The 12,136-nt window shown below is 42.1% G+C and overlaps 1 protein-coding gene and 1 long non-coding RNA gene across 3 annotated transcripts in view; both read right to left on the bottom strand.

The window, feature by feature from the left end:
• LOC135259579 (transport and Golgi organization protein 1 homolog) overlaps nt 1-12,136 on the bottom strand; it is a 35,804-nt gene extending 23,668 nt beyond the window's left edge. The window contains exons 1-3 of one of the 2 annotated variants that reach the window (XM_064344092.1): nt 12,035-12,136; nt 11,868-11,940; nt 11,509-11,660 (exon numbers count right to left, since the gene is read on the bottom strand). In XM_064344092.1, the coding sequence (XP_064200162.1) occupies nt 11,509-11,660; nt 11,868-11,906 (191 nt within the window). In that variant the 5' untranslated portion in view covers nt 11,907-11,940; nt 12,035-12,136. The remainder of the gene's footprint in view (nt 1-11,508; nt 11,661-11,867; nt 11,941-12,034) is intronic. The other variant, XM_064344091.1, reaches the window with a different exon arrangement.
• LOC135259577 (uncharacterized) lies at nt 9,621-11,197 on the bottom strand. Its single transcript, XR_010331330.1, has 2 exons — nt 10,901-11,197; nt 9,621-10,818 (listed from the first exon to the last, which is right to left on the bottom strand). It is a non-coding gene; the product is annotated as an uncharacterized LOC135259577 (long non-coding RNA).

The raw sequence follows: 12,136 nt of genomic DNA on the forward strand, positions 1-12,136 counted from the left end.
TATTGGCACTGTGCCCAAATGACGCAATAAATCATGAAATCGACCATGGACAGTCATAAGACCAATAAAATACACCTATTATGACTATTTGTTCTGTGAGAAAAAATTATTGACTTTGTATTTTGATCGCATTTGTACGTAGACTTACATGGAAACCGGATAGTGAAAACACCTATACTGGAGCCATCCGTAGTGGCGCTAGTGAGCAACCAGGAACTACAACACCAGGAAATGAGCTTCAAAAACGAAGTCTGGTTTTGGCGCTGCTCCTGCTACGGACATGCTCCGCATAGCCTAGGCTATTGGCCTCGCCGTTTCTACAGTTGCATGCTCACGCGAATGGCGTATGGCGTCATCCATTGCATCTGCTCCCGGTTATGGCTGGTTCCAGGCAGAGACTGTAAAAATATGGACAAATCTACTGTGGACGTCACCCATTGACTCTCCGTGGGTCTCTAAAACACGTTTGAAACTCAATTGCGGCGCGCCATGTTGTCGATTTGGAGCCAAACCATAGAGTTATGCGGTCTTGTGGTTTTTATAATGTGATTGACAGTCCGTGCGAAAGCCCATCAACCTGAACGAACGATTGCAGAACGAACTTGAGGCTAGCTGACTGTCTGCCGTTATGTTTTGAGATATATTATGAAATGTTTACGGAGTTTAATTTCCATCAGTGACTGTACTGTGTCATGTAATCACGTTATATGTCTGGCATTAATAATACAATTATGTTCAGTTATCTTCAATTTATGTTTCTCAGCAAAACGAATATGTTAGCCAGCATATCAAGCTTCCAGTGAGCTAGGTAGGCTATCCATGGTTAGCTCACGCATTAGCAATATGAACCACATTGAATTTCTAATTATTATTAGACTTTATTTTTATTATCAAAACCAATGGAGAAAAGCCAATATCGCAAGGAGCCCCAGGACCGATTCGGAGAACCACTGTCTTAAATGTCTTGCGATCTCTTAAATGCTAAAACATGTTCCTTTCTAAATGTCAGTCTTACAAAGGTGGGGTGACATAGCTCAGAGGTAAGACCGATTGTCTGGCAGTCGGAGGGTTGCGGTTCAAACCCCACCCTGGGCATGTCAAGTGTCCTTGAGCAAGACACCTAACCCCTAACTGCTCTGGCGAATGAGAGGCATCAATTGTAAAGCGCTTGATAAAGCGCTATATAAATGCAGTCCATTTATAAAGATGGTTAATTCAGTTAAATTCTGTGTGTGTGATTTCATCGTGTGTATGCTATTCAGCAAATAAACCTTAAGACTCTTAATTCGCTTCGTGAAACTGAAAATGTTGCAGTGTTTATCCCAAAATCTGGATTATAGTAGCTTTGTCACATGCGTGAAGCATGGCCCAGGTAGACATTTACGGAATGTACACGACTGACAGCGTCAAACACGTTTGACAGATTGAATATTTGCAGTTTAGGGTTAGCTAGCTAGTCAAATGGCTTGGTAGCGAAGTTGCAAACTGTTTTAGCATAGGCTACTGGACTACCAAATATAGCAAGCTGATTACGCTTTCTGCCAACTAATTATTTGGTTAGTAGGCTAAAGGAAATAGTAAAATGACTGCTACCGAAAACTTCAGAGGAGGATTATTTTATGCTCGTCTAGTGCAGCTGTAAATAGCACACGCCATAATGAAATCACTACGAAATGGGATGCCTGCATTTTCTGACTTCACACAGGTGGACCGTGGTCGAGCCGCAATGTCAAGGGCCAAGAAGGCGCCACCTCCCACCCTAGTGACCATAGACTGTAGCCCTTACTGTAGCCTAGTCCACCGCAGTAATCAGGAAGTGACACAAACTGTACCTCATTGGTCCACAACAAATATTATAACGTTGCCCAAATGACACAATAAATCATGAAATCGACCATGGACAGTCATAAGACGAATAAAATACACATTGACTATTTGTTCTCATGAGAAAAAATTATTGACTTTGTATTTTGACCGTATTTGTACCGTAGACTTACATGGAAACCGGATATGAAAACACCAATACTGGAGCCAACCGTAGTGGCGCTTAGTGAGCAACCAGGAACAACAAGACCAGGAAATGGTTTTGGCGCTTGGTTCCAGGCAGATTTGTAGCATGTGCTTTCGCAACTTTGTCATAGTTTCTTTAATCGCATACTTGCATTTTCGTCCTAAATAGAGTGCAATACGATGGCTTAAAAAAGCCTGGTTCCAATTCCTCTCCTAATATAGGCTACTCATTCGTAAGCATATTAGTAATGCAATGTGGCGCTTTAAAGCAGCTCACTGTGCCCAACTGTTAAATAATATTTAAATAGTGACGTATTGAGAAATAATTCTTGAACCTTTTTGCTTGATGCCCGCCCTCGCCCGGAGTGGCCCTTATGTCAGCAATTAAGCGAAACTCAAAAACACGATCGCCAATCGTCTCAGCTTTCGGGACCAGACTATGCATCTTTTCCAGCGTATCCATTTGGCAGTCGCTCCGATAGCGCAACGCAAGATTAGCCTCATCGTGACGCCTGATGGGCAGAAGCAGTAATCTGTTCATCCAATCTCTGCATAATGCATTTCCCCACAATTTTTAAAAGATGCATAGACTCTTCAGCCTCATAACTCCGTCCACAACTGGTCTCTCTTTTAAGGCAAGAGTTTCAACCCCAAGTACCCACAGTTGGAAACTGCATTTCCTTATACTTCATGGTTCTTTATATGATCTCACCATGGCAAATATGCTTAAATTAGCTATATTTTGTATACACCTCAAGCTTTTAATCTGAGAAAATGAAGGAACTCGTGTCATTATTGCATACTAGCACTGTTTTCCATCCTCTCCCCATGACCCGGTACCTGTGTGGCACCCCATGCGAGCCCTTAGGAGCCTTCATTGGGAAATGCCATGACGCAATCTGGTTGCCATCCGCCTCTGTCTCATTGGCAATGTGGTCCCCATTCTGGAGTTCTACACCACCACTCCTGCTCCAGTGCGGCAACGACAGCAGTGATGGTTCCGGCATCCTCAGTGAAGCTATCGGGTCTTTGGACATGTACTTCTTCATCCGTTGGCATTGACATAATTTCCGTTCAAAAGCTATGAGCTTTGCAGTATAGGAGCACGGCTGCTACTTTCTACTGGCAAGTACGGTGTCACAGCCGCCAATGTTTCCTCTATGCTGCTGCTGCTGGTGCTACTGCTACTGAAGCTGCTGCTGGTACTGTTTCTGCTGCTGCTGCTGTTACTGCTGCTGGTTGCTACTGCTGCTGCTGCGTTACTGCGCCACTACTGCTGATGTTACTGCTACTGTGTTGCTGCTGCTGATGCTTGTTGGAAAACATGGGACCACATTTACCCTTCTGAGGTGTCTCACATTGTAGTGGGCCAGTTACAGATAGCATTGATTGTTTACCACCACGCTCAGTTAAATTGACCTTTAATCACACCCTTTGTGCTACATCCTCTACCCCTTTGCCCAGTCAAATTGTCTCACTTTGATATGCAGTACCATTGTGTGGTATCCTCTACCCCCTACTTCAGTCAACTCCCCACACCTTGTTTCTTCCCCCAATGTCTGATTACCCCCTTTCCCCGTGATGTGTTTAAGATAACCATTTGGCCCTTTGTTTCCTTGAAGGAACAGGGTATAAGTATTCACTGTCTCCGTCATTTGTTGGTTCTTTGTTTATCTGTACTTGGGTAACAGACCCACTAGTTCCTTTGCTACATTAAAACTACAAATTTTGAAAGGAAGACGTGCCTGCATTTATTTTCTACTTACAAATGTACGGCGGAATAAATTGAACTCTTAAAAATCCACATTATTGGCGAGCCAGCCCAAATCCGTCGTTCTTGTTGCGTTTAAAAAAAAAAAAAAAAACTGGGGAGGCTGACATTCGCGTGTGACACTGGCCTATAGAAGAGACTTTTTTTACGTTGACGCCGAATTCAGAAAGGATTACAGCAAGAGGAGGACTGTTTTGGAAGCCATTTGCCAACGCTGAAGGCACGGAACGGACACGTACATTTGTGAGTATGAAATATTTATGTATGTAATATTGTAGAGGAATAGTTACGGAAATTGTGTAATGTTTTAAAATGGTCAGAATTGATTGTACACGTGTACAGTGTTCTAGACAGGGCTTGTATAAAGTTACAGACCATGGACAATTTCAAGTACCAAAAGTTTGTGTGTCCATTGTATAGGAGTTTAGTAATGGCAGTGAATGAGTTGGAAATCGTGGGCCGCTATGTTGTTGGCCAAACATTGTAAGGAGGGTCGTTATAACGTACCACAGGAAGTAGATGTTGTTGAATATCTTAAAACTGCTTGTGAGCAGCGCAATGAAAAGAAGAAAAATGAGAAAACGAGACACGCTAACTGTGTGATGGCTATGGTCCAAACAATTAAGTTTTGACCGATAAAGTTGTAGAGGTTCCTAAATTGCGAGATGAAGTTGAAAGTTTGAATAAAGCACTGGAGGTAAATTCAAGGAAGTTGGAAGCATCTGTTGCAGAACGTATATTACATGCCACAACACACTTAGAATTTAGAAAATAAATTTGCCAGTTGAGGGAGAAATTGAGTACCACAACTGCAGAATTGGTTAAACGCAGGGACGCGATGCTCAGGTGGCATATAAAGAGTTATGGAATGTGTCTGGGAGAATAAGGATAATGCGATTGTACAGAAGTTCAGGTCGCTGAAAGAAAAAATGGCGAAGCAAAACTTGCAATACCATAATGAAACGGCGAGTGGCAGTGATTTTAAGGACATTAGAGGAGCAGAGTGAGTCAGTATACAGTTCTGATGATGACGAATGGGAAGTCAGACATACAAACTGCCAAACAGCTCCTTTGTTAGATGTGGATGATGAAAGAAGTGATAATGGAATTTTAGATGAGGAGCCGGGGTTTCATAGGCCTACTGGGGGACAGAATGTAATGCATCTATTACCAATTCACTTTTCTAATTGCCGAAGGTTGGTTTCTAAAGTTCTACATCACAAAAAAGCAACTAAATCAGTCGGGACAAAAACACGAAATCGCACCAATAATAACACGCAGAGTTCGTACAAGCGCAACACAAAATCCTGTCAATGGGGCTATCACATATGAATATGCAGATCAACAGGTGGATCGCAATCTTACACTTTCAAAGTTGATTACACTGCAACAACAACTTCCCACGTGGGACGGAGTTAGTGACCCGACCGCAGTTGTTGAAAAGGTGCAAACGCTGCAGCGAATACACTGCAGCTGACAAGGACTGTTGTAAATTATTGCAATATGTGCTCCCTACATCGGTTACTATTCCGTTAGAATTCATACAGGGTCAGGGAAACCCTGTTGTTTTCCCAATCATGATGCGAGGTTAAGGCTAATGAGCGAGGCTGTGGGTTATCGCGTTATAGCTGACATGAATAAAATTCTTGAGTTTGTACCTAAGAAAGGGCAGCATCCCACTGATTTTCTTAGAACATTTGTGATTGTGTACAATCGAAACATAGGTGGAGGAACAGAGCACTACTAACTGGTGACGATCAATGTTTTGGAGTTTGGTAATCAATAAATATAAAGATCTCGTCTCGCCTACTTGCCAACATTTATTGTTACAGTTGAATAGAGAACTGGGTGCACAGCCAGTCAGACAGCACATAGGCAGGGATATCCAAGACTGTTTAACTGTGTGGAATGAGTCGCAACTCAGTTCACTGAGCCTAAACAGAGCTCTAGAAAAGGGTTGCTGTCTAGCATCTAATAAGGGCCAGGCCAAATTTCATTGTTTTAACTGTGGGAAGCCAGGCCACATTCAGAATGAGTGTAGAAGCCCCGTGTGTGTGCCAATTGCAAGCGTGTTGGCCATTCCAAGCGACACTGCTGGTCAAAGGAGGAGGGATGGAAGGAAAAGGGCAAAACAGCTGCGTGCACAGCAGCCTCAGACAGAACAGCCCCAGATTGAAGGCACTCTTACATCACAGACCTATTGTCTATGATTAAGGCACATGCTGAGCAGAGCAGCCAGAAAGGCTCTGAGAATCCCTTTCACAGTCCAACCCCACATACAGTGACTTTCTAAATCGGGATGCTTAAAAATAAAATAAAATAATAATAATAATAATAAAAATTTAAAAGGGGAGGCTGGGAAGCAAACTGAGAAGGTTCATAAGAGTTATGAACAAACTTGGTGAAACAAATTTGAAATTGGTGATGCAAAGGGGGGTAGGGCAATACAGTATTTCGATATCATTGGACAATGCAAATTATATAACAAAGCTGAACTTGATACCAATGTCAATGTTTAAATGATTAAAACTGCATAAGAATATACACTCACACTTGGTCTTTCTCCCTACAGAATTAATCGTGATGAGGACGAGGCTCCTGGTATTCAGGAACAGGTTGGAAGTCAGCACTAAGTGGGACATTCTATCATATTCATAATCGACACACAATGTGGCAAGGACAATAGACGCAGTTGATGTTGGATTCACCAAATGGACATCAGACAGGTGGAAAGATGGTGAACCGTTCACAACAGAGGACACATGGAAAGTATCAAGTGAATCTTCATTTAGAACACATGATTGAGGGTGGAAGACAGCTTCCAGAATACAAGAATTCATTGTGACAGTAAAAACACGTAATTGTAATGTACATTACATTAAATGTAATGTAATTGGACACATTATGATAATGCAATAACTAGTTGGGATGAGGGACAGGATAACCTGGGGAGATGGGCCGTGGAGCATGAATGTACATATTACTCTGGTCTAACAATGATGCATCTAAATTTATACGGTTAAAAAAATAAATAAATAAAATAAATAATAATAGTAATAATACATATATGTATGAAGTTACATTTGAGAATAGACAATGCCAACCTCTAAAGGAATGGGAAGACTCAAGCAGTTGGACTGAAGCAAATGTCCTCCACTGCACCCTATTCCTAGAGAAGGCATCATTTTTGGACCAGAAGAAGAAGGAAAAAAAAAAGGGTTTTATAATATGATGTAAATATGGTATTCATGCATGCTATTTATGATTGAGCTAATGTCATTGTCGTGTTTGATCAGTATTGTTTACTATTCTTAAGGTTTGAACTGGTAAGGGAATGGCTGAATCAACAGATTACATTCATACATGTTATGCATGAAAGTCATGCAATAATTATATCTATTAACTATAATGAACTGTCCACAGAGAGGAATGTTCACCCTTTAGAGGAAGTGGAGAGCGTGGTGGACCAGTGTCACTGATGTATTCTGAGTCACCCCACAGGATTTCCATATGGTAATATAAGGTGTTAATCACCCCCTGGTTTCTGGTTTACACCAGCATACACTGTTCAGATGGGGAACATTCGTTTACCTACTACTGATGCCAGTGAGTCCAACAGCTTGGCCATGTGGGATGATGCCTACCTGGTTCCTCAGTCAAATGTGTTTGCAGGTATTCATGCTCAGGTAAAGAAAGCTCTAATGGAGAGTGATTCAACACTACTCAGAACAAAAATGGAGGTGAGCTTGGCCCAGGCAGAGGCCACAGTCCTGAAGTGACAAGGATGCTCTGATGAAAACACATTTTTGGAACTGGATATTCCTGGCAATTGTAGGTCTAATAGTAATTCATATCCCCAATGATCAAACACAATGTTATTGCTGGCATAAACAGAAAAAGACAGTTGGAGAAAGTCATTGATAGAAATGAAACTGTGGATGGCTCAGAAATAACCCTGAATAATTTGTGGGTTTGTTTTAATTTTTATATTTTATTTTTGTTTTTGCTTCATATTCTTTGCTTTACATACACCTTTGAATATAGAAGACTTTCTTATAAAAAATTTTAAAAAGTAGGATGTTGGAAAACATGGAGCCACAGTTTACCCTTCTGAGGTGTCTCACATTGTAGTGGGCCAGTTACAGACAACATTGATTGTTTACCACCACACTCAGTTAAATTAACCTTTTAATCACACCCTTTGTGCTACATCCTCTACCCCTGCCCAGTCAAATTGTCTCACTTTGATATGCAGTACCATTGTGTGATATCCTCTACCCCCCACTTCAGTCCAACTCCCCCACACCTTGTTTCTCCCCCAATGTCTGATTACCTCCCCCCTTTCCCCGTGATGTGTTTAAGATAACCATTTGGCCCTTTGTTTCCTTGAAGGAACAGGGTATAAGTATTCACTGTCTCCGTCATTTGTTGGTTCTGTGTTTATCTGTACTTGGGTAACAGACCCACTAGTTCCTTTGCTACATTAAACAACCTATTTTGAAACGAAGACGTGCCTGCATTTATTTTTCTACTTACAAAATCGGCGGAATAAATTGAACTCTTAAAATTCCACAATGCTACTGCTCCTACTGCTCCTGCTGTTTATTGCTGCTGCTGCTGCTACTACTACCAGACGAGGATTCATTACACTATATGAGTAGTATATTTCCCTCTAATTGGTTTAAATCTCTGTGCTGGGAAATACCAACAAGCTGTTGGTACACACAGCCTAATAATATTGGTGATTAGTTTGAATGGCCTTGGACTTACGAGGTAGCTAAGCCACTGACTGACATGCTTGTCACAATCAACAACCTGAGCCGACCAGAGGAGGATGGGTTTCCCCCTTGAGCCTGGTTCCTTCCGAGGTTTCTTCCTATCTGCCACAGGGAGTTTTCCTTGCCAATGTCACCTTAGGCTTGCTCCTGTGGGGTTCAGGCCAGGGTTGTCCGTAAAGTGCATTGTGACAACTGCCGTAAATACACTATACAAATAAATTTGATTGATAGAAGCCAAGGCCATACACGTAGGCATAGCCTTCAACATTACAAATTGTATTTTCCCCTGGTTTAATTTTACTCTTGCTCAGGGAAAGGCCAAAAAAAAAAAAAAAGCTTGGTACACAGCCACTGACCCACAATGTTAGAATGGCCTCAGCTGACCGGATGAAGGGCCCTTCCGGTGCGAATGGCGTTCACATAGTCATCACTTCAGCCGGAGACTAAGTACTAACAACATGTCAGCGTATGGTTGTTTTGGGCAGACACACACCTGCCAGCATCTACCATTGCCAGACATAATGGATATGAATGTTGCTCCAACTACCCCAATCTCACTTCACACTCCAATATCCAATTACCTATGTTCTCACCTTATCCATTTTCAAAATTAAAAATCTTCATTTCATCAGACAGTAAAGTGAGAACTAAATTCTCTTTTGTAGTGACAGCTTGGGAATTAATGTATGTGGGAAGTGAAGGTGTTCTGTAACCTCTCAGATGTAGGGGATGTGCTGGTGGTCAGATGTTTATGGTTCCTGGACCTGCATGTGAGATAAACACCTGTGACCAATGACCATTCCACCACTGTCTGTGTAAATGTGTGGCCTTTGCCTTGTAACTACACCCTCCTACAAGACGGAAACAGAAGGTATGAGAGCAAGGGGAGGCCACTAAATTAACAAATGAACAACACTGATTAATAAACTTAACTTAGACAATAACTTCATACCAACCTCTCTTTGTTTTAATGTTTAAGTCTCTATACCGGAGTGAGATATCCTGCAGGGGGTTAATGCTGATGCTGTACTCATCTGTGACCAGGCGAGGTCAGCAGAGGCCATGTTTCACGGTCAGCCAAAACAGCAAATTTACAAAATGGGCAAGATCAAGCCTGAGCCTCCCAATACACAGTAAGTAAAGTAAAAAGACTGAAACAGTGATGATAAAATGGTTTATACTAGCCTGGTATCAACAGTTAAAGACGGGCTAAATAGGAATCTGTTAAAGCAAATAATCATAGAGTTTGTACAGATTATGGCCTGAGGTATTAAATTAGCTGAGAAAATTAACAGCCCATGTTTATTAAAATGCGGTGCAGAAGATCGAGGTCATCCATCCAGGCCCCCAAGTAGTGTCATAACAGGGGTTTTGACCAGGAGAGGTTCAGCTCTGGAGAAAAATGCCGTGTGAATATTCCCTTTCCTCTGACATTATGCTTAAATCACGCAATCCTCCTGCTGTTTTTCTCATCTGCGTCACTCCCTGGAGCTCCTGCCTGTTCCCTCCCTCCTTTATTATGTTCTTTTTCTCTTCTTATTTCTTCTCTTCTTCCACTTCCCTCTGGATCTTCTCTGATGTCTCTCTCTCATGCTGCTGGAGCCTCCTCTGTTCCTCCTCCTCCATGCTGTCAGTCGTCTGCAGGAGCTGTGTGATCTGAGTGTGGTCAGCCCTGTTCCTATTGCTTAACATGTGACGTCTGCCATGACACTGACCAATGAGCTCCTGAAGCTCACAGCCATGCTGCACAAACGTCTCTAAACATCTCCTTTCCCATCTGTGTCCATGTGTGAGCAATAACTGTTCTCACATACCATTGTTTTATTTTTAATAAACTGAATTTCACTCGCTTTGTTGCCATGTACAATGAAACTCCAAAACCGTAAAACTATCTGAATTTTTTCAATCTTAATAGCAGGAGTCATGAATACGGAATTATTGGACTGATCTCAGTAGTTTGGTAAATGTAGTGAATGTATTAACTATACTATAGAGTTTTCTGGTCTGTTAAACAGAAATGTATACCGTCTCAGCAGTAAAGGGCTTTGATTGTGTTGTACAGGTGTGGGGTTCATATGCCTGCCATGGCGTGAGTGTGGTCTTAACCACAGGAGGCCAGGTGGATGTGAATGCCTCCTCTAAACAGTACAAACAATCATCTAATAATCTAGGAGGCCTTCTTCATGTGGTGCTCCAGATATATCTCCCGAGACATGGCCATCCGTCTCTTCGGCTCAAGGACATCGCTTGCTGCTTTTGCTTTGAATATGAGGGAAAAGAGGGGTAATTAATGTTCTGTCATGATACCAATTAAAAAAACAACTGATAGTGTCCTTTTTACCAAGTTTCTCCTGTTTGTTCTGAAGAACTGCATCCTGGAGAAAGACAAGTGACAGTCAGCAAAAGATCTGACAGGTGAGGCAAGTATTCATTGCCAGAACATGCACACACACACACACACACACACACTCACAAATACGGATCTTCCTGTCGACCTCTATTTCAGCCTCTCCCCCCCCCCCCCCCCCCCCCCCCCCCCCCCCCCCCCCCCCCCCCCCCCCCCCCCCCCCCCCCCCCCCCCCCCCCCCCCCCCCCCCCCCCCCCCCCCCCCCCCCCCCCCCCCCCCCCCTGTCCATTGTTAACTCAGATACTGTTACTTCTAAAATTAGCATCAATATTATTACCTTTCCTCTCCAATGACTGTTACTTGGAATAAGAAATGGGTGGAGCTATTATGAGTTATTAACAGCTGATAAAATGGATCCAGTCAAAGTGGTCTGCTATGGAGACCAAACTTGATAGATTGGTTCATATCAATGTCAATGAGTAACAGCACACTGTAGTCCCACCTATAATGGAGTTCATGAAGCCTCACTCTCCCATTGCCATGGTTACCTTATTTAGATGTCATATTTGGTTTCCCTTAACACAGTCTTGCTTGGTACTCACTGCTGTAGAGCCAACTCTTTCTCTTGAAATGTCTTCTTAAATTCCTCCTGCTCCAGATCAGCACTTTTCTCTCTCTCCTCCAGCGTCAAGTCAAGTGCATCTCTCTCTTCACACATTTTCATGCATCTCCTTTGCAGCTCTCTGACACTTGCCTTTATGAAATATAAAATGGCGTAAATACACATTTCTAATATAAGCTGTTGCACAAACAGCAGTGCACTACTTCAGCCATAGATTCAATTAAAGCTTCACATTCTGAAAGTAACTGAAATTAATCACACTCGTCTACAGTATGACAGTATCGAGCAGTATTCATACAATTCTGGGAAATTTGCCAATTACTAATTTCTGTTTCTCACCTTCAGGTTCCAGTTATTACGATGGGAGGAAGAAAGCATTCTTTCGATTCTTTTAATTTTTTCTTTAGTGTCTCTAATGTAAAATAGACAAACACATGGATTATGACAAATACAAGCTCTCCTGAGGCAAATACTTTACATGTGGATAAAATTCATCTGAAGCTTACTTTTTTATTCAGGGCTGAAATTTTCACATGACTCTCATCCATGTGTTGAGCAAACTGCTCCAAAAATTGCTTGTTGGTCACTAAGAAATCAAAATAGAAAGG

Source organism: Anguilla rostrata, chromosome 7, assembly GCF_018555375.3.
Source record: "Anguilla rostrata isolate EN2019 chromosome 7, ASM1855537v3, whole genome shotgun sequence".
Classification (NCBI taxonomy): domain Eukaryota; kingdom Metazoa; phylum Chordata; class Actinopteri; order Anguilliformes; family Anguillidae; genus Anguilla; species Anguilla rostrata.